A 22,954-nucleotide genomic window follows, 5' to 3' on the forward strand; every position below is an offset into this window, starting at 1 on the left:
CGCCCGGCTTCCTGTTGTTTATAAAAGCTGCACCTGATGACTCTGCAGCAGGTTCGAGAACCACTGTTTGTGCTGCTCACGTTATCTCGAACTCTAGGCCTCTAGCTGGGCTGTGGTCACATTTGGATGACCAACTGAGTTCACCCTAGAGCACCTGGTCTCAAAAAGCTATCCAAGCCAAAAGCCATCCTAGCCAAAAGCGATCCAATCCTGCCCTAACTCCGCCCCAGGCCCCGCCCACGGCCCCGCCCAGACACTGTGTAGTCCAGCGGAAAGTCTTGCACTAGCTGAGTCTGCGCTGTTGGGAGAATGCCTTTGTGCGCCTGCGCGGAGGCGCATCCGGCGGACAGTTTGAATTTTGGCTCTGGAAGTCGGTTTCGCAATTTGGCGTTTCGGTCGTGGTCCGGTGCAGCCAGTCCCCAGCCGTAGTGCAGGCTCTTCGCTCCAGACTCCGTGAGGTCACTCGCTCGGAAGCCGCCCGAGGAGGCATCGCTTAGCAGGTGCGGGGATCGTGCGGCACGGAGGGTCGGCCCCCCGCCTTCCCCGGCTGCGGGTTCCAGCCCGGCGCGGCCAACCTAGGCCTGCGCAAAATCGTAATTGTTATGAGGGGTTGTTCTTTTTTTTTTTTTTTTTTTTTTCTTCTTTCCATTTTTGTTCTTGGTAGCTGCATGGCACAGTCCTCAAGCATGAACTTGACGATGTCGGGTCGCGATGTCAAGAGACTGTGGACCTTTCTCTCCACTTACATACATCAGCCTAGAAGGAGACGGCAGCTTTGGCTTAAGATGCCAGGATTGCAGGAGCCTCCAAGACACGTTACCATTGTGTGTTTGTTAGACACCGAGTTTTGTGGAATTAGAAAAGAAAAAAAAAAACAGTCCACGATTGTGTTCTTTCCTTTCAGAGTTGTTTACTTATGAATATTTTTAGATACTGAAAGTGAACAGAAATTTTGCTTTACTTTCTTTTTTTCTTTTCTTTTCTTTCTTTCTTTCTTTTTTTTTTTTTTTGAGACAGGGTTTCTCTGTGTAGTCCAGGCTGTCCTGGAACTCACTCTGTAGATCAGGTTGGCCTCGAACTCAGAAATCCGCCTGCCTCTTCCTCCCAGAGTGCTGGGATTACAGGCGTGCGCCACCACCGCCCGGCTTTTACTTTCTTTTTAAAGGCGTTTCTTTATGTTTTATTTAGGTGCTTAAAGGATGGCCTCAGATCTAGAACAGTTATGCACTTATGTTAATGAGAAGATTGAGAATATTAAGAAAATTCTGTTGATTAGAAATCTTGGTAAGTAAAACAGACTCAGATTTGGGGTACACACAATACGTCTTGATTATTATTGTTCTGCTGTGGCTGTCTCTTAATAAGGTAATTTTAGATGTCCAATGGTGATTTTTCAAAACACGCCAGTGTCACTGTCTTGAATAATGCAGAGGGGATGTAAAGTAATGGGTGAATATTTCATTTTACTTAAATTCTTCTGGGACAGAAAAAACAGTAATCCCAGTACTCAGGAGGCAGAGGCTGGCAGCTCTCAGAGTTTAAGGCCGCCAACCTAGCCTTCATAGTGAATTCTAGGATATATAGAGCTATGTATTTGAGACCCAGCCTCCCCCCCCCAAAAAAAACCCAAAAAACCCCTCAAAAACTCTGAAATGAACTTACCAATTCATTTTAGTTGTTATTGAATATTTCATTTTACTTAAATTCTTCTGGGACAGAAAAAACAGTAATCCCAGTACTCAGGAGGCAGAGGCTGGCAGCTCTCAGAGTTTAAGGCCGCCAACCTAGCCTTCATAGTGAATTCTAGGATATATAGAGCTATGTATTTGAGACCCAGCCTCCCCCTCCCAAAAAAAAAAAAACCCCAAAAAACCCCTCAAAAACTCTGAAATGAACTTACCAATTCATTTTAGTTGTTATGAATTTAGCGTCAGAAGTAGCAGTGCCAAATAAGAGTAACACACTAGTCCTCACAGCAGCGAGGTAATTGGCACTTACTAAGTGTTAAGTTTTCCGTGTCCTTTCGTGTAGTAAGCTTTCTAGGTCCTTCAGTATTTCTACTCCCTTCTGCTTCTGTACAGCAAATGCCATCGAATTTCAGATGTTCTTCACTTACTTGTAGTTCATCCTTTGCATGTGTGCTTTGTTTGAAACACACACACACAGTTTCTTTTCTTTCTTTCTTTCTTTTTTTTTTTTTCTTTTTGAGATAGGTTGTCTCTCTGTAGTCCTTGCTGTCCTGGAACTTTGTAGACCAAGTGGCCTTCAACTCACAAAGATTCTCCTGCCTCCGCCTCCTGACTGGTCTTAACACTTTCAAAGTTAATCTTAAAGCAGTGTTTTGTTAGCTTTTATTTACTTAAGTATATCGTGTGTGAGCTTGTAGGAGTTGCTTCTTTGCTTCCACCGTGATCAAAACCAGGTTGTTAGTTAGTCAAGGCAGTAGGTACCGTTTTCTTTTTTTAAATTTTATTTATTTATTTTTTTATTCGATATATTCTTTATTTACATTTCAAATGATTTCCCCTTTTCTGGCTCCCCACTCCGCGAAAGTCCCATAAGCCCTCTTTCCTCCCCCTGTTCCTCCATTCACTCCTTCCCACTTCCCTGTTCAGTATTGCCCTATGCTGCTGCACTGAGTCTTTCCAGAACCAGGGGCCACTCCTCCATTCTTCTTGGACATCATTTAATATGTGGATTATGTCTTGGGTATTCAAAATTTCTAGGCTAATATCCATTTATCAGTGAGTACATACCATGATTGATCTTTTGAGTCTGGGTTACCTCACTTAGTATGATGTTCTCCAGCTCCATCCATTTGTCTAAGAATTTCATGAATTCATTGTTTCTAATGGCTGAGTAGTACTCCATTGTGTAAATATACCACATTTTTTTGTATCATTCCTCCGTTGAGGGATACCTGGGTTCTTTCCAGCTTCTGGCTACTACAAATAGGGCTGCTATTAACATAGTGGAGCATGTGTCCTTATTGCATGCCAGGGAATCCTCTGGGTATATGTCTAGGAGTGGTATAGCAGGGTCCTCCGGAAATGTCATGCCCAGTTTTCTGAGGAACCACCAGACTGATTTCCAAAGTGGTTGCACCATCTTGCAATCCCACCAGCAGTGGAGAAGTGTTCCTCTTTCTCCACATCCTTGCCAATACCTGCTGTTTCCTGATTTTTTGACCTTAGCCATTCTGACTGGTGTGAGGTGAAATCTCAGGGTTGTTTTGATTTGCATTTCCCTAATGACTAATGATGTTGAACATTTCTTAAGGTGCTTCTCAGCCCTAAGAAGTTCTTCATATGAAAATTCTTTGTTTAGCCCTTTTTAATGGGGTTATTTGGTTCTCTGGGTTCTGCCTTCTTGAGTTCTTTGTATATATTAGATACTAGCCCTCTGTCAGATTTAGGGTTGGTGAAGATCCTTTCCCAATCTGTTGGTTGATGTTTTGTCCTTTTGACAGTGTTCTTTGCCTTACAGAAAATTTGTAGTTTTATGAGGTCCCATTTGTCAATTCTTGATCTTAGAGCATAAGCTATTGGTGTTCTATTCAGGAACTTTTCCCCTGAATAGAACATGCCCATGTGCCCATGTCCTCAAGGGTCTTCCCCAGTTTCTTTTCTATTAGTTTCAGTGTGTCAGGTTTTATGTGGAGGTCCTTGATCCATTTGGAGTTGAGCTTAGTACAAGGAGATAAGAATGGATCGATTCACATTCTTCTGCATGCTGACCTCCAATTGAACCAGCAACATTTGTTGAAAAGGCTATCTTTTTTGCAGACAATATGATAGTATACTTAAGTGACTCAAAAAACTCTACTAGAGAACTCCTACAGCTGATAAACAACTTCAGCAAAGTGGCTGGCTACAAAATCAACTCAAGCAAATCAGTAGCCTTTATATACTCAAAGGATAAGCAGACTGAGAAAGAAATTAAGAAAATGACACCCTTCACAATAGCCACAAACAGCATAAAGTATCTTGGGGTGACTCTAACCAAACAAGTGAAAGACCCATATGACAAGAACTTCAGATCTCTAAAGAAGGAAATCGAAGAAGATCTCAGAAAATGGAAAAATCTTCCATGCTCGTGGATTGGCAGGATTAATATAGTTAAAATGGCAATCTTGCCAAAGGCAATCTACAGATTCAATCTACAGATTCAATGCAATCCCCATCAAAATTCCAGCCCAGTTCTTCATAGAGCTAGAAAGAGCAATTCTCAAATTCATCTGGAATAACAAAAAAGCCAGGATAGCTAAAACTATTCTCAACAGTAAAAGAACTTCTGGGGGATTCAGTATCCCAGACCTCAAACTTTACTACAGAGCAATAGTGATAAAAACTGCATGGTATTGGTAAAGCCATGGCAAGCAGATCAATGGAATAGGATTTTTTTTTTTTTTTTTTTTTGGTTTTTTGAGACAGGGTTTCTCTGTGTAGCCCTGGCTGTCCTGGAACTCATTGTGTAGACCAGGCTGGCCTCGAACTCAGAAATCCGCCTGCCTCTGCCTCCCATGTACTGGGATTAAAGGTGTGTGCCACCACGCCCGGCTGTCAGTAGGTACCTTTACCTGCAGAGCCATCTTGCTTGTTCTAAGTCACTTGTATTTGTAGGTAGGAAGGAACTTCAAGTTTTCCAGTCCCTCACACATCTATGAATCTAGAGAGGGGCTAGGTGATACAAGAAGTGTAAATATGCTGTTTATAAATATAAACATCATGTCTTTGCTTCTTCCAGGTCCCCAGGGTTTTCACTGGTCTGGATTTGTTGTTTCTATCTCTGGTTAAGGGTTTTGACGAGCAAGGATGAACTGTAAACTTATATTACAAATTTCCAAAGCTAGCTACCGCTATCTTCAGGCCCACCTCCACTATGCAAACACTCTTGAAGGGCAGTCTGAACGTAGGCTTCTCTCCCTGGCAATTGAAGTTTTTCAGATTTTCCTTAAGCAAATGTCCTCTGGCCATGTGTCGTGGTACACACCTGTAGTCCCAGCATTAAGGAGGCCTCTGTGAATTTGAGGCCAGCCTTGTCTACAGAGCAAGTTCCAGGACAGCCAGGGCTACACAGAGAAACCTTGTCTCACCCTCACCTCCCCCAAAAAGAATATGTTCCTTGAAGTAGTCACAGCCTCACGTGAGGTTTTCATTTCTGACACCATGTGGTTTGAAGCCTTAAAAGCCATTGGATCTTATCCATAGTCAAGTCATTACTTTACTATGGGTATGTAGTCACTGAGACGGGAAGCCTCCTCTCTAATATCCCTCTACATGTACTGACTGGGTTTGTTGTAGCCTCTGCTCACATGCCCTGCCTATCTGAGTTCCAGCTCATGTCGGTGTGTGGGAAGAATTGCCTCTTTCTTTTCTTGCTTTTTTTTTTTAAGGTTTTATTTATCATATGTAAATACACTGTAACTGTCTTCAGACATACCAGAAGAGGGCATCAGATCTCATTACAGATGGTTCTTAAGCCACCATGTGGTTGCTGGGATTTGAACTCTGGACCTCTGGAAGAGCAGTCAGTGCTCCTAACCTCTAAGCCATCTCTCCAGCCCCTAATTGCTTCTTTCTGATGTATGCTCAGCTAGGTCTGTATACAGGTGTTTACACACCTACAGGTTAGGTTATTCCTAAAGGTTTCCTTGTATTAAAGGAATTTACCAGAAATAAAAGCTCCAGGAAACACTTTGGACTTGCCTCTCTTTTCCTCCTTTTCCATACTACTTGGGAATGAAAGTTAGGCCAGGCGTGGTGGCACACATCTGTAAGCCCTCCCTGAAGAGCCTGAGGCAGGGGGAATCTAAGTTCCAGGTCAGCCTGGGCTATTGCATAGCAAAAACGTGTCATACATTAGCAACAGAACAAGACAGACAATTTAAGATGACCTGTGGGGACAGGTCTTCATGAAGAAGGATTTGTCCTTTTCCCACTCAAATGTTTTTCTGAGTTGTAGGTGTCTGTCCCAAGAGTTCCCGTGGGACTTGTATGCTTTGGTTTTATACATACATTATTTTCCATTTTCTGTTTCTTTATAATAGGCCAAGACCCTGCCTTGAAGACCACGTTAAGTAAAATAGGAGATGAGATCATTACAATAAATGAGCTTCTAAATAAACTGGAATTGGAAATTCAGTATCAAGAACAAACTAACATTTCACTCAAGGTAAAGCTTTCCTAACTTGAAAGAAGGCAATGAGCCGAGAAAGGTTCATCATCAGGCCATTTGTAAGGTCATTATTGTTTATAGTGTTTATGGCTTCGTAAACTGTGAGTCTATAAAGTTACATTGGGTTCTCAACATAACGAAGTTAAGAATGACAGCCATTTCTTTCTTCATGCTAATGGCCAATAGCGTAGAACTTTACTAAAAAGTAAATTTTCTAAAGAATTCTTGGTAGGTTTAATATAGGCAGAGGATTCCTTGGCGGAATGCCACGTGAGAACAACTGCCTTGCACCAGATGTGGCGCCTCACCTTGGTCATCTCTGCCACCCTGAGAAAGCCGTGCCACCTCATGTGGTCTCCGGGTGCTCATTTGAAGAATAATAGCTGTTTCTTAGCTACCCTCTGTTTCCTCATTTTTATAAACTGTAGGGACTCCTCATTGAAGAAAAGCTTGTATTTCACTCACTTGCACGTTTTGTTCTGAATAACTCTTCTAATTAACATCAGCTAATAAGAGCATTTGTGTACTTTCCTAATGAGGAAAACAGATTGCACCGCGGTTATCTCCTGCGGCTGTTGCAGCATTGGAGTGCTCAGTGAGCTTGCAAAGGTAGCTTCCAGGTCCCTCCAGCGTGCAGTCCTTGTCTGAGAAGACTTTTTCAGCTCTAGGGATGGACACAGTTAAGCTTAGTGTAATCTCTACTTGAAAGGAAAGTGGTAGCCTTGAACATAATTTAGTTCTTGAAAAGGAAAATGTTCAAAATGGAGCACAGTATTGGCCTGTTAGTTTTCATCTTTCCTGGAACTCAGGGTGTAGAGTGTGTTCCCCTGGGATATGAAGTCTGGTCACATGATTGAGAGCCTGGGGCAGGAAGCTTTGTGTCAGCCTGAGGTTCTCGTCCCCGCCTCTGGGATCAGCCATGGACTGGTGCATTTGACGCTTCCAAGGACTTAGTGTCATGGTCCTTCCTGAGCTTGTGTCTTACGTCACACATCACATGTAGAGAAAGATGTCTTCTTAACAAGCATTTTTAAAATTTAGGAGCTCTGTGAATCTCTTGAAGAAGAATTTAAAGATGTGGAGCATCTTAAAGAACATGTTCCTGTCCACTTGCCTCAAGTGACCCAGAGCTTGTAAGTATACTTCTGATTCTTGCTGTCTGGAGGTATTTATGGAAATGGATATCTCAGTTATTTTCTGTCATGTACTTGATTTTTTTTTTCTAAGTTTTCATTCAGTTTCTTGACTCTTGCAGTAGAAGCCATTCTTCCCTGTCTCCTCACTCCTTTGGACTTTGGCCAGGCCGTTCTTTGCTGTGAGGATAGAATAGAATAGAAGAGGGTACTCAGTGGCTTCACTTCTTCCCCTAGATAACAGTCTCCTGCCTCCTGCCAGGTTGACAGTGAATGCCTTGTCATCACCAAGATTTTGACCTCTGGGTAGTATCTCCCTTGACCCTTGAGAACCAGGGTAACCACTGCCTTTAGGGAAAGATAGGCCCTGTGAGTCCTGAGAAACAACTGGAGAAGCCACCAGCGTCACCCTTGCCACTCTCCCAGCAGCCCTCGTGCCTGGCGTTCCGCTGCCACTGCTCTTGTGAGAATGGCGGCTTGAAGGTATAGGGAGCCGAGTGCTTCCTGCGCTCCGTGTCTGTTTCCTTTGCTCGCCCACTCTGTTCGGATGCTGTTTCCATACTGCCCTGTCGCCTTGGCTGTCATCCTGCATTTCTCAGATGTGGGTTTCTCTGTGTAGCCCTGGCTGTCCTGGAACTCACTCTGTAGACCAGACTGGCCTCGACCTCAGAAATCCGCCTGCCTCTGCCTCCCCAAGTGCTAGGATTAAAGGCGTGCGCCATCTCAGCCCAGCGGAAAACCTATGTCTTGTGTTGCCTTGGCAGGGTCTTCTGTCTTCACTGCTTTTTGTTCTCCCGGCCACCAGCTATCCCATAATGTCTCTCGGTACTGTGTCTTTTCCTCTGCCTTGTTCACATTGCCTGGCTCTGGATAAGATCTTGTCTATAAGAGTTTCTCTGTTGTGCCTCTACCTTTCCTGGACTCCCATCTCTGCTCCTTCTCTCCAGTCCTGACACCAAAATTGTTTCTATCAGGTACTTTTAGCAGGTACAAATGTTCATAGCTTAATTAATTTTTAATTTTTGAAGTGTAGCATATATATATATATGTATATATACATATATATATATATGTGTGTGTGTGTGTGTGGTTATGGTAGTATATGATAAAATTGAAGAATAGTAAATCAATACAAATGAGCTAAATTTAGAATAGGATAGAACTAGTACCCTAAAATACTTCTGATGCAGCCCCTCCCTCTGCAGCAGAGGTAATCGCTGTTCTGGCCTTGATGATGCTTAGAAATTCCTTCCAAGAGGGAGAGAGCACCGCTGGAGAAAGCCACGGCTGAGCCTCGTGGTCATGAGTCAGACTGTAGAGTGGGCTGGATAGTGGATAGCCAGAGGAGTATGGCCAGCATAACAGAACTGCCGCAGCCCAGCTTCAGTTATCCAGCCAGTCAGCCGGGCAAGTGAGAGTCATCAGGCCTGTCCTTAGTACATAGTCAAGAAGAGAAAGTTCAGGGAAGATTCAGCCAGTTTAATGGTGGAGGTAGTGTGGGCATTCACTACCCACAGGAGTATGGTGTCATCACTTCATTTTTATTGTAATTCCTGCTGTAATTTTACTGCACAGCCAAGACAGTAGTCCAGATTTTATTGACCACCCACAATAACCTGTTATGTTTGTTGCGCTCTGGGTCTGATCTCCAGTTGTCTTTCTGGGGAATTCCACTGCTTCTTTCTGTGTGGGATCTGTATTTTCCTGATCTGCTCTTTTCTTTCTTGGAATAGTTCATGCATTATGGCAGCAGATGTCTCTTCTGTCTAGGCAGTTAAACAGCGTAAAAGCTACAGCCCGTTCCTAGACTGCACTCAACAGTGCATTTCTAGACTTCATCTGCTGTAGAGCAAGTTCAGGAACCTGTGGCTCGTGCTGAGTCCGTGATATTAGTAGCGATTAACAGAATACACTAGGGTACACGGAAGATGACTGGCGTTTCCAGGTTCAGAGCTAGGAAAATGCAAAAGGAAAGCTGGTTGGAGGTGAGCTCAGCTTTACACATGTTGACTTTGAGAAGCAAATAGGAATACTGTGGAAGGCGTGTGGTGTGCATTCTGTGTATGACATGGTCAGGTAAATACATAAAAATAGCCGTACTCTGAAGATTTACTGACTTAGTTTTCAAAATGCCTCTTACAATTGAGATCTTCATCACCAAGGGGTAGGGATCCAAAGAAAGGTTGGCTATAAAATTATTAAACAAGGATATGTCACACATTTACAGATATTTCCCCTAGTTTAAAAAACATGTTCGCTCTGCTACTTAATTCTGACACTTGCCTGTCTGCATGTTCATCTCTGTTCTATAGAGTTCACAAGCCAGATCTGGATCCTAAAGAGTCAGTTAAAGTTGAGGAGCCTGTACCTCAGAAGAAGCCTCCCAAACAGCAGAGAGTTATTAAGGAAATGCACTTTATAACTACTGATGAGTTCGATGGCGTTCCTGCGTAAGTACTGAGTGTAATTCTAGTATTCAACTGCAGGAATTTATCTCGTGCTCCTTTAAAGGATCTCCACTTGCTAGTCAGCTGGCCTTTTAAGAATTAGCTGTTAGAACTACTCGTCCCGATGACATTCAGTGTTGGTTGCCTCTTGGATTTCTGGGAATAAGATCAGATATTATAAAGCCAGCTAAGGTTGAGAAAGATTGGTTTAGCAGAGTGAGAAGAGAAGGCAGTTGGTACAGAAGGTTCGATCGTTAGGATACAGTTGGACCAGGAGAACCGAGCAGAGCAGACCGGATAGAACAGTTGGGGCTGCCAATACTGGGATACAGGGAGAAGGGGCTGTTTAAGCTGACTGTTGTCGAACTGAGGGAGGAATGGTTGGGAGAACCATTTGAAGGGGCTGGGCTGGGAACTGGGAGGAATGCTTTGGAAAGAAATTAGATTCAGGGTTCTCTTTCTCCCCTCTATCTTTCTTTCTCTATTTAGTTTTAGGGAGTGAAACGGGTGCAGGGGAGTAAAAGGAAAAAGAACCTATGAAGTAGCAAAGACCAGCTACATTCAGCCCAGCTTTATGACTTACCAGTCATGTATGTTGATTAGTAGTGTGTTGAAGTAAAAAGGTTGGGAAGTGTTTGTCAGGAACCCACTTTGTAGTCCTAGCTGGTTTAGAACTCATTATGTAGACCAGGCTGGTCTCGAACTCACAGTGATCTACTTGTCTCTTCTCCTAAGCCCTGGGATTAAAGGTGTGTGCTACCATGACCAGCTTGTACTGTCACTTTGTGGTTTTGGTGTTTGCTACTTTTCTTGTAGAAACTTTTGTGTTATATAGGTATGCTCACAGTTTGCAGGGAATAGTGTCATCAAAAAAGAAATATATTTCTCAAAGGAAAAGTTTGTGTGATGATTGTTAAAGAGCAACTACATACATTAGAAACACTCAGCTCTAAATGACATGTGTCAATCAAATCCCTCCCTCAGGGCTCAGGGAACCCTGCAGTAGAGGAGGCGGGAGTGTTCAGAGCCACAGGGCATGGAGAGCACCAAGAAAGCAAAGCCCTCAGTCAACATGATCAAAGCACATTTGAACTCACAAAGTGTCCATGTGCAGGTCTTCCCCAGGTCCTCTGCACATATCGTCTTAGTTTGGGTTTTATGGCTGCGAGGAGACACCGAGACCAAAGCAACTCTTATAAAGGCAAACATTTAATTGGGGTTGACTTACAGGATCAGAGGTTCAGTCCATTTTTATGGCAGGAAACAGGGCAGCCTATAGGCAGACATGGTGCTGGAGGAGCAGAGAGTTCTACATCCTGATCAGAAGGCAGCGAGGAAGAGAGACTGGCTTCTGCAGGCAGCCAGGAAGAGGGTCTCTTTTTCTGCAATGGGCATAGCTTGAGCACTAGTGGCCCTCAGAGCCCGCCAGTACAGTGACACACTTCTTCCAACAAGGCCACACCTTCTAATAGTGCCATTCAAACCACCACAGTGTAGTGGTTTTCAGAAATTCCTGAGTGTGCAAACAAGTGAGTCTTGGTTCTTCTGCCTTTTCTTGGACTCTTTTCCTTCTGTTTGTCCAATTCCAATATGTTTTTGTTTTATGTTATATTTTATCTTATTTTAAAAAGTAGCAGAAGTAAGTCTATATATTTAATATATTTGTAATATGAATAAATGTAAACTCAGAATAACTATATCCTTTTTTGTAAAACAGGTACATGAAATCCCGTTTAACATATTGTCAAATTAATGATGTTATTAAGGAAATTAACAACGCAGTAGTTAGTAAATATAAGATTATACATCAACCAAAATCATCTATGAGCTCTGTGAAGAGAAAGCTCTACCAAAGATTTATTAATGAAGAAACGAAGGACACGAAAGGTAAAGCGATGGGCTCTGAGGGTGTTAGCTGCTGCAGAATCCCAGTGAGAAAAGCAGCTCTTCTAGAAGCGGCTGCCCCTAGCGGTTTGCCATCTCCAGCTAAGCTGCATGTCCCCACGCTCGGCAGCTGGCCAGGCGTCAGTCCTCACAACACCCTTGCCCAGTTTTGCAGACTGGACAGAGTTCTCGGTGCAGCCCAGGTCTTTAGTTAGCCGATAGAGTTGTTGTGGGTTCCCTTTGCTAAGGCACAGAATGTCTGGGTGGGCGGTTAGGGCTTCCCAACACCAGCCGGGATGCTTTTGGCCTTCATCAGTTGGGATGATAGAGGCAACATCATTTCAGGAATACCGTTGCTCTCCATGGTTTGTAGTTGGAGAGGGACAGTAAGTGGACTCAGCCATTCACAAGGGGACACCATAAAAACTTCGGGAGAGTTGGCTGCATGACAATCAGAGCCTCGCATTTCTCTTTTAAGGTCACCATTTTATCGTGGAAGCTGATGTAAAGGAATTCACGCCTTTAAAAGTTGACAAGAAGTTTCATGTGATCATGAGCATTTTGCGCCATTGCCAGAGGCTGTCAGAGGTCCGAGGGGGAGGACTTACCCGATATGTCATAACCTGAGGCTATTGAAGACTTGGGACTGATTGGCAGTAGGGTATAGAGGGTAGTCTTGAAATTTCATATATGTTTTTAGTGTCTCCATTTCCTGGCCTTGTTTGTTACAGAAGTAAAACTTTGGATAAAGCATATATATTTTCAAAATGTACTGCCTTTAGGAATGTGGATGAAGCTGGAGCTCACGAGCACAATAGGCCAATCAGAAAGACAAATTCTGTTTCATGTGGAACCTATGTGTGTATAAGAGTGTGTGTGGATCCTCAAACCAGAAGGAGGATCTTGAGAAGTATGGATAATAGGGGAACAGAGAAGGCATTGGACCGCTGTGCTAGGAGAACAGAGGGAAGGATTATCTGGGAACCAACCAGGGGAAGGGTAGTACATGGGCAGGAGGTGGATTAGAATAAAGTATGATGCCACAAGATATATAAAAATGTAGTAATGGGAGTCATTTCTTTGCGTGCCAACATAAAAGTTAATTAAAAAAATCAAAATCACTGCATTGCGGTAAGTATTGAAGCACTGCCGTGAGAAGCCTCTACACGAGGGGCACAGTGGAAAACGTGAAGCTCTGTTAAGTGCAGATACCCTGAGCGTGAGTGTGATGTCGGCAAAGATGGTGGACGCCCAGGCCCTCTGTGGCAGAAAGTCTGATTACTGTTTTTCCACGTGCCGGCAGGGAGCAGCTTGCCTAAAATGCATTCAGTATAAGCCTGGAGGCTTCAACCTGTCCTGAAGTTCAGAGATGCTGTCATATGGTATGATATGGATAACAACTTCACTTCTGGTTCCTTGTTCAGGATTTAACAAATCCTTGTAAAGTCTTAGGTGATAGGTGCGCCTTGTGCTGAACCAAATTCTTGACTGTAGCTCTCAAACACCTTTGAAAATTTTCTCTGATCAGAACATCTTTTGCTCTGATTCTAGTGAGGTGATTCTTGGGTAGATTTAAGTTGGGCACTGGTTACCAGAAAGACTAAGCCATGACTAGAAAGTTGCAGTTTGGAGCCATTCTCCTGCTCCCAGGGAGGGAGATACCCCTGTTGCACATCTGGCCTCAGCAACTTAGTTGCAGAGAGAGATTTCTTGTCTCTAAAGCCAAAACCACTTGGCCAAAGCTGCCAAGTTCTGCTGCTTGCTGGGGCTGGAGATGGTTGGTCATGCTGACAGGCTTTGTGCTTATCTGTGAGAACTTTGGGGAGCTTCCTGGTTGGAAAATACTTTGATGTGCCAGGAAAGTGGTGTATCCCAGCTGGACATGGACAGACATTCCTGTGGTGGAGACCTTTGAGGTAGCCTCTTTGTCCAGCTACTGATTGGTGTGCTTTATGATACCCTTGGTATGTCCTTGTCTTAGTTGGGGTCTTTCTGCTGTGAACAAGTAGGATCTTAACTGCTGTAAACCATGACCAAGGCAACTCTTATAAGAACATTTAAGTGGGGCTGACTTACAGGTTCAGAGGTTCAGTCCATTATCATCAAGGCAGGAGCATGGCAGCATCCAGGCAGGCATGGTGCAGGAGGAGATGAGAGTTCTACATCTTCATCTGAAGGCTGCTAGCAGAATACTGCTTCCAGGTAGCTACGACAAGGGTATTAAAGCCCAGGCCCACAGTGACACACCTATTCTAACAAGGCCACACCTCCAAGTGATGCCACTTCCTGGCTCAAGCATATACAAACTATAACAGTACTTAAAGTCAAGTCCACTGCTTGCCTGCATTTTTTAAGTTGTCCTAGCAAAATTACCAGACTCCTAATGAGGGGGTATATTTAGGGTTCTTCAAACTCGTAACTAGGGGGTTATATTCAGGGTTCTCCAAACTCCTAACTATAGGGTTTTATTCAGGATTCTCTAGTGGTACAGAACCAGCAGGATGAAAAAATAGATATATGAAATTTTTAATGTTACGCCCAGACCATGGGGTTCTCACAGGTTACTAAAGACCACCAGGAGTCTTTATTCAAGCTTGGGCTCGCCAACTTCTCCAACACAGGGGATGGGTGTGGAAGGTGCTGAGCTGGTGTCAGCGTTGTCTTTTTATACAGTTTAAGCAGGGTGAGGGGTTTCCCAACTAACAGTTACATGATTGGTTGACATTTCAGAAATCGTAGCTTGCACAAATTAGAGCTTAGCTAGTGACAGTTTTAACTTGCTATGTGCAATTGTAGTTAACTTGAGTCATTGCCCAGGTCATGGGCATTTCCTGGTACCAAGAGTAGTAGATTGGCTGTTGCTTGTGGGTGTCTTAGTTCCTGGAACAAGTTGTGGTTTTTCTAGTTACTAAGTTCACACTAAGGACATGCTGGACATAAGATGGAGTCTGAGCACAGAGTGGAATTAGCTAGGCTGGGTACTTTAATTCGGTATAACAATAGGTTTTAAATTTTAAAATAGATATAACAGCTAAATCGCACTGGAAAAGCTGTGAAGCCAATAGTTACTCAGTTCTTGAAGCTGGTTGCCTCAGTGATCAGAGTGGTCCCACGGTATGAAGAGACAACAGCAACGGCAGTTAGTCCACAGGCTTGGGTGCCTGAGTGGTCCAGTCTGTCAGGAGCTACTGGTCCCTAGTCCAGTGAACACTTGGAAATGCTGGTGAAGGAAGCAGCCTCGGCGGCAGCAGCAAATCTGTTTAGTGGCAAAAGAGAAGACAAGCCCAGCAAAAGGCAAGATGGTGTTCCTGCTGACATCCTTCTTAGAGCAGGACTGCCAGCAGCAGGTGCTGCCTGCAACCAGGCTGGGCTTTCCACATCAGTCGGGCAATCAGGACAGTTCTGCAGGTAACTAATCTGTGCCAAGTTGCTGTTGAAGTTAATCATAATAGGTTATAGGAACTTTGTTTTGTAGCTGTTTTAGTGTTTCCTTGCTGTGAAGTTGACCAAGGCAACTCTTAGAAAGGAAAACATTTCATTGGGGCTTGCTTACAGTTTCAGAGGTTTAGTCCACTGTAATTGTGGTGGGAAGCATGGCAGCATGCGGACAGACAGGCAGACAAGGTGCTGGCGGAGCTGAGAGCTCTACCTCTTGATCTGAAGGCAGCCAGAGTATTTAAGACTTCAAAGTCCTACCTCCACAGTGAAACACTTCTTCAACAAGACCACGCCTCCTACTAGTGCCACTCCCTAAGGCCAAGCATTCAAGGCCTGAATCTCTGGAGGCCGCTCCTATTCAAACCACCACATTCCACTCCCTGCCCCCATAGGCTTGTACCCATAACATAATGCAAAATGCATTTAGTCCAACTTCAGAAGTCCCCATAGTCTATCACAGTCTCAACAATGTTAAATGTCCAATGTTAAATACAATGTTAAAAAGTCCAAAGTTCAAAATCTGCGCTTCATGCCATTCTCTCAGATGTAATCCCCTATGATATCAAAATCAAAACAGCAGATCTCATACTTATAACATGGCACAGAATGTACATTACTGTCCCAAAATGTAGAGCAGGGAGCACAGTGAGGAAACACTGGCCCAAATTAAGATCAAAGAAAACCAGCTGGGCAAACTCCGAACCTTGCATCTTCATGCCTGCTGTCAAAATGCTCTTCAGATCTCCAACGCCTTTTAGCTTCCTTGACGGCAACACATCTCTTTCTCCTGCAGTGGTTCCGATACCAGCTTTCCTTGGCATGGCGTCTCCAACACCTTGGGGTCTCCCAAGGCAATCCAGGGTTCCCCGTCATAGCCTCATGCAATGAGCGGTTTGGGCCTCTGCAAGGGGACACCCCTGCCACACACGTGGCCTCAGCAACTTAGTTGCAGAGAGAGATTGCTTGACTCTAAAGCCAGAACCACATGGCCGAAGCTGCCAAGATCTGCTGCTTGCTGGGGCTGGAATATGGCCCTGTTGTTCAAGTAGCTCTTCGCCAGCTGTCTGGTTTTGATAGTTTCCTTCACTGCCTAAGCATGGCTCTCTTGGAACTTACTCTGTAGACCAGGTTGGTCTTGAACTAAGAGATCTTCATACCCCTGTCTTCTAAGTGCTAGGACTAAAGGCGTGGACCTAAACTTTCCCTTAATTCCTTTTCATTATACACTGTTATAAGCATGGCCCCTATGCCTCATGATCTGCATTAGAGGCTCATGTTAATCCACATCAAAGGCATGTTGGCTTCCTGCCTCAGGCTCGGGATCAGGTGTGCCCTCCATCTCCGGATTGTAGTTCAGTTCAGATGCAGGTAGGCTGACAACCAGGAATAGCCACCACAGTAGCCACGTAGGCTGGAAACGTGAGTAATCTGGAGACCCACTAGTTGTGATGTAATCTGAAGTGGGGGTAGTCTTGTAGGACTTTCCCCTAGTCAGGGAGCTACACTAACTCTAGGTAGTGTTAGCATTGAATTGTGGGATGCCTAGCTGGTATCCAGGTTTTTGGAGAGTTAATTCGTTTGGGGGAAAAGCCCTGCATATTTGGGATCAGTGTGTGGGTGTATTATAGAAGAAAACAGCTTTTCTTAGTGAAATGAAAATGATAACCTGTGAAGAAGTTGAAAGGGGTCACGAGAAAATGCTAATTGGATTGTAAGAACTTTGCTGTGTTCCTCTTCTGTGCCTGGGGAGGTTGTCTGGTCTATTAATAGCGTGCCGTCTGCTTGCCAGGCTCATCCCTGTAGTAGAAGGAAAATGTGTACATTACCATGATGGCCACAGAGTAAGTGACAGGCCCTGCATTTCAGACACTGGCTTTTTTTTTTTTTTTTTTTTATGGTGCTAGGACCCAGGTACTTACACATAACAGGCAAGTACTCTGCAAACTGCAAGAAACTTTGGGCCATTTATTTATCGTTATATTTTTTATCAATTATGTTGATTTAAGAATGCAGTGTTGGGGTTCTGGAATCGCCTCACAAACCACATGAATACTGATCTCAGTCAAGCAAGAACAGATTATCGAATGCACACTCCAAGACTGATTGGTCAGGGGCACAGAGGCCTGGGTAGTCAAACTGACACTGGCCGGCTCTCAGGGCAGGCTTTTTATAGGAATAATCAAGTTCAGAAGTTCAGAAGGCAAGGTAGGGAGCAGTTTTACATTTTGTCTGGATAGACAAAGTATTATCAGCTGACTTTTAGTAAGTGAGGTGGTGGTTAGGATTTTCCAGAGGACTAAGATAATAGGGTATGAGTAACATATAGTCTTATGACCTTTTAGGAGAGTTTTTCAGTGTCAGTGACAAATCATTACTTCTAGGAAGCAGAGTCTGAGAACTAAACGTTGTTTTTCACCTTTTGAGCAAAACGGAGACTAAAATACAAAATGGCTACAGTTATGTTAAAAAGAGCAGGCCTCAATATGCTGTTGATAAAGAATAAAGAGAATAATGAAGGCATTAATTTTAAATGACCATTTTCAAGCAAAATGGCAGACTTATTTATTGTTTTGTGAATGGCATTTTTAATTTGAAGAGAAATGCTTGTCCTGGCTCTGCCCTCGGGTCCACCTCCTGCCCGTTCTGTCCGGTGTCTGTCTGTTCGTGGTGTCCTGTTAACTTCCTGAGTAGACATATATACACTCTCTTCAACCCATAGGGCGCCCACTGTAGATTAGAGCAACCATCCTATCCAAGTCCAGTTTAGTGAGCCAAAGGGTCCATTGGTCTTTATTTCAGCAACTTGGGTGACTGCAGAAGAGCTGCATTACTAAAAGTTACCAGCCTGGTAAGAGAGTCAGCCTCTTGGAAGCTGCATAGATGCCGTTGTTCCTGCCCCACCCTACGGCCACTTTAAAGTGCCCCACAGGAGCTGTCAAAGTGGCAGCACCATGCCACCTCAGCTTGCTGCTGTGTTGAAGAGCTGTCCACAGTGGTGCCTCTCCTTTCCTGCCTCAGCCTTCTGCTTTCATGAAATACCACTGCAGAAGCTGTCCAGCCTCCTCTGAGCAGCTCCACAGAGATGTCCCTTAGCCAAAGCTGCCTATGGCCGGGGAAAGACTTCCCATCCTAACCTATGGACCTGATTCAGGGAAAAGGGAGTGAAGAAAAGCCACCAACCCCTGAGCCTCCCACAACAAACAAACAAACAAAACACCAGTCCCTGAGCTCCCCAAATTCAGGACTTGAAATTTCACCAATCCTCAATCTGGAAATCTCTGCCCTGAAAAGCTCCGCCCCTAAGAGTCCTATATAAGTCCTGCTGTTGTCCAGTTCCCTACTCCTGGAAGCAGAGGGCAGCCATCTCTAGATATGTCCCTCCACACTCTGGACTCACCAATAAATCTCGAGATTTGCTGCCTGGCATGACTCATTGGAAGAAGGTAATCAATGAAAAGAAGAAGGGAAGAAATGAAACAGGGCCAAGGCTCGTGAGATCCTCAGCTCAGCTGGGGAGACCTCCCCTGGGAGCTGCAAGGCCTCTGCTGAGGAGGCTTCCTCTCATAGTTGTGTGGTTCCTGGGCTCCTTTGTCTCAGGATGCCCTTCCATTGGGACACTGTCCCACCTCAGAGCTCTGTGGTTCCTGGCCCCTGTATCTCAGGATGCCCTTCCACCGGTATACCTTTCTCCCTCTCAGAATTGTATGGTTCTAGGACACCCTTCCATCTGAGCAGAAACACAGTAGTCCCTCCTTCAGTGGCCTTCCATCTCTTGTATATCCTAGTATTTTTCAATATCGTGCAGCTGAGGCCAGGGCCAGGAGGGGTAAGGGGCTGTAACCTTAGCTGAGGATCTGGTGACCCCGCCCCTGTGCTTCTGAGGAAATGTCAACTGGCCTGACCTTGTGAGGGACTTGTGCAGTAATCTTGGCTGCTCCAATTAAGATGATGGCGGCTGGAGAGTGCAGTTGTACAACACAGGAATATGTCCCTGTGTGCTTGTTCTGGCAATCCTCTGCAGAGCCTGGCGTCTGGTTCACTCTCTGCTGTAGTTAGGCTTTCTTTTGCTGCAGTGAAATACCATGACTAAAAAGCACAGTGGGGAAGAAACAGCTTTTTAACCTTACATTTCCATGTTGCGGTTTATCTCCAAAGGAAGTTAGGATAGGAACTCAAACAGGGCAGGATCTTGGAAGTAGCAGCTGATGCAGAGGCCACGGATGGGTGCTGCTTACTGGGCTTACTGGCTCATTCCTATGGCTTGCTCAGCCTGTTTTTTTGTTTTTGTTTTTGTTTTTGTTTTTGTTTTTGTTTTTTTTAATAGAACCCAGGACCACCACCCTGGGGATGGTACAACTCAAAATGGGCTGGGCCCTCTGCCATCCGTCACTCATTAACAAGATGACTTTCATCTGGATCTAACGGAGGCATGTTCTCAGTTGAGGTTCCCTCCTTTCAGATGACTGTAGTTTGTATATTGAGTTGACATAAGACCAGCCTGCATGTTTACTTTATCCCACAGCCAGCAAGAGTGACCGTGGGCATCTAGAACTTTCCAGCTGCAGTGTGTTAGTTAGGACATCAACTTTTATGTGATGTTAACCTAAAAAGCATGTGGGGGAGGCACACAGAAATTGATTCAAGGGGTTGGCAAGATGTTTTAGTGGGTAAGAGGGCTTCCCGCCAAGCCTGTACTTTGGCTTCCCCAGCGTCTACACAATGGAAGAAGAAAGCCAAGTCCAACCAGGTGTCTTCGGGCTTCCACACACATGCTCAGCCACGCTTGTGAACACACAGCAATGAATGTAGCTTTTACATTTCTTTTAAATTGATTTGAACCATAGTCAGGATGGCCACCTGGGGAGACATTTGATCTATATACCCAAACTCAATGCTGTGAGATCATGTTGAGAGGGCCTGTTTTTGGTGAGTTTTGTTGTTGTTGTTAAGATTTATTTATTTTATATATGTGACTTCATAGTTGCTGTCTTCAGACACACCAGAAGTGGGCATCGAATCCAATTACAGATGGTTGTGAGCCACCATGTGGTTGCTGGGAGTTGAACTCCAGACCTCTAGAAGAGTGGTCAGTGCTCTTAATGACTGAGCCATCTCTAGTCCTAGAGGGCCTGTTTTTCTAGATTAAAACAAAACACAAAAACAAACAGAAACCAGGAGGGGTTTGCAGTAGAGTGGCTATCTACCCCAGCTCCACGGGTGCACAGGACAGACACAAGCCATTGATTGGTCACTGCATATGTTCTGCACTCCAGGAGGGGCCATGCTAATCAGGGCTTCCCCGGGGCTTATCTTCATGGAGTCACACTGCTGTACTCGGACAGGGTTATTATAAGTAGCCCCAAGTATGTCTGTTATAGTCTAGTTTTTGGAGAAGTTGGTTATTATGTAAAACATCTCCCCTTCTAGGAAACAGGGAATTGGACATTCTGAGGGGTCGCAGCCATGGTCCTGCATCGTCCTTCCCGTGTGCTCTGTGCCATCACCCACCCTCTTCTGGTGTGCTCAGTCTCCTCTCCTCTAAGATCTCTCTCCCATCTCTGCTGGCCTTGTTCCTGTCTTGGGTACACACTGACCGCTCTTCCCTTTCACGAGTCCACTCTGTTCCCTGGATGCTGTGGTGGATGTGCTCTCTGCTTGTTCTGGTTGGTACTGTGCCCTCTACCCTCTCACTGATATACTTTCTGTCCGACCGTGTCTCTTAGATACACGTTCTTCCCTTTCCTTTCTCAGATAAGCTCCGTCTCCTGGAACTTCTCCTTGGTGTATTCTGTTCCGCTTGACATTTCCCGAGTAGATTGGTGGGGTCAGACTCTTTTGATCTCACCTGTGTCTCAGATTCTGGGCTGCTTGCTCATGGAGAGCCCTGGGCAGCCTTGTCACAGGTGCCAGTCCAGCTGTCCGTCTTCCATCCTGAGTGAGAGTCAGACTTGCTTCCTATCCAGTGCCAGTTCCCAGGCCTGACTCAACAGGACCTGTGGCTGGCTGGCTCGTTTCTAGACTTACAGAAGCAGCTGGTCACAGGTCTTCCCCAGCCGGTGGGAGGGTTTGGCCATGGTGTGGACCTTTTCCCAGTAACAACAGACAGAGCCAGCAGATAAGCTCCCGTCTCTTCTAGAGTCTGTTTTCTAATCTCACTGGAACACGCCCTGGGGCTGAGTACCTGCTCTGTCTTGGTTGGTGGGGCGCGGCCAGCCAAGGCATTTGTCACTTGTGCTTGTTTCCAGTCTTAAGGAGGAATACGCTTTACCTTACTTACCAAGGTAAAGTTTCAGGCCCTGGCTCTGTGTTTCTAATGAGCATTAGAATCTCTCAAGTAGGTTTTTACTTTAAAAACAAAAAAACAAAACACTTTCCTCTTCTACAAAATATAAAGCATAGTTTTTGTGCTTTTTGTTTACTGTATGTTTCATGGTGCTCCACAGTAGAGGGCGCTGGATAATATTTATTGGATGTACAGTAACGGAAACCATTGGTAGACACTGGGGCAAGTGATGTCACCCTTTATGTCTCTGTTTCCGAAATGGTTGCACAAAAATTTATTAAGAATCCTCTACTTTTAATATTCTATGTTTTAACAGTCCTAATTTTTAACTTGATGAATTTATGGTGAAATTAAAGAGTATTCTGACTAGATCATGATGTTTTTTAGCATCTCATTATTACATTGTAAATTCACCTTTTATGCAAAGAATCCAAATTACTGTCTCAAGAAATAATGAAATTCTAAATGATTAAGTATACAACCAGACCAAGATTTCATTGACTAAGGACACTTCTAAGATGTCTTTAGTTTTCTAGTTTATTTTGCTTATTAGATATGGTCTTAGGATTTTACAGTTTATTGATAAGTGATATAGAACTTTTAAAGCATAGAGCGCCATGCTAGGTGACCACTTTCCCATCTCTTGGGGCCATTGTTCATGGCCCTTGACCAACAACAGCCTCTAGTAATGCAAGCAGCAAAAGGAAGGATTCCTCAAGGCACCAGGCTTCTTTATTTCAAAGCATGCTCTTCAGATTGTGGAACTAAGGCTACATGTGATTAGAAAGTAGATACACAGTATAATGCACTTGAAACTGAGCCCTATTCAAGTTACACACAAAAGTATGTATACGAAATCATAGGACAAGTATGGCAGTGCATGCGTTAAATCCCAGAACCCAGAAAGCAAATGCAGGTGGATCTCTATGAGTTCAAGGCCATCCTCATCTGTACAGTGAGTTCCAGGCTGGTTCAAGGCCACATAATGAGACTGTCTTAAAAACCAAACCAACCAACCAAACAGGCAAACAGAAAAGAAATCACAGTGTCAGCACAAAACTATCCTTCATATTGTTCACTGGAAATGGCCTCTCACCTCTGTGCGATCCAGATGAGAAGTGGATCTTCCCACATCAAATGATTTAAGCAAAACTCTATCACAGTAAGCAAAAATCCATCACAGGTGTGCTCAGCCGTTTGGGAATTTTAGTTAATTCCAAATGTAGTCAAGTTGACAACCAGAATAACCATCACATGTAGTATATGTGTGTGTGCACGCATGCATGCACACATAGACCATGTGCATGAGTAAAAATAAATCTTTTAAGAAATATAGCACCAACTCAGGATATTAACATTGACGTATCCAAGATACCAAGCACTGCCAGCAGCACAAGCCTTTTCCTGCTGCCTTTTTATAGCAATGCCCGCTTCCCTCTCATCATCATTCCATCACTGACAGACACTCATCTGCCTTCCATTTCTATAATTTTATCATTTGAAAAATGTTATGGTCTGGAGATATAACTCAATGTTAAAGTGCTTGAGTATCATGTGTGAGGCTCTGAGGTAACTATTTGAGATCTTTCTCT

General features: G+C 44.3%; 1 protein-coding gene across 1 annotated transcript; it reads left to right on the forward strand.

Moving 5' to 3' along the window:
- The first annotated feature begins 284 nt into the window (after positions 1–284).
- Ska1 (spindle and kinetochore associated complex subunit 1) lies at positions 285–12,703 on the forward strand. The gene is made up of 7 exons (XM_052155807.1): positions 285–500; positions 1,189–1,284; positions 6,050–6,174; positions 7,219–7,310; positions 9,623–9,760; positions 11,475–11,644; positions 12,120–12,703. The coding sequence occupies exons 2-7, from the start codon at positions 1,200–1,202 to the stop codon at positions 12,266–12,268; spliced, it is 759 nt and encodes a 252-aa protein (XP_052011767.1). The 5' UTR covers positions 285–500; positions 1,189–1,199; the 3' UTR covers positions 12,269–12,703.
- Positions 12,704–22,954: the final 10,251 nt, after the last annotated feature.

Source organism: Apodemus sylvaticus, chromosome 13, assembly GCF_947179515.1.
Source record: "Apodemus sylvaticus chromosome 13, mApoSyl1.1, whole genome shotgun sequence".
Classification (NCBI taxonomy): domain Eukaryota; kingdom Metazoa; phylum Chordata; class Mammalia; order Rodentia; family Muridae; genus Apodemus; species Apodemus sylvaticus.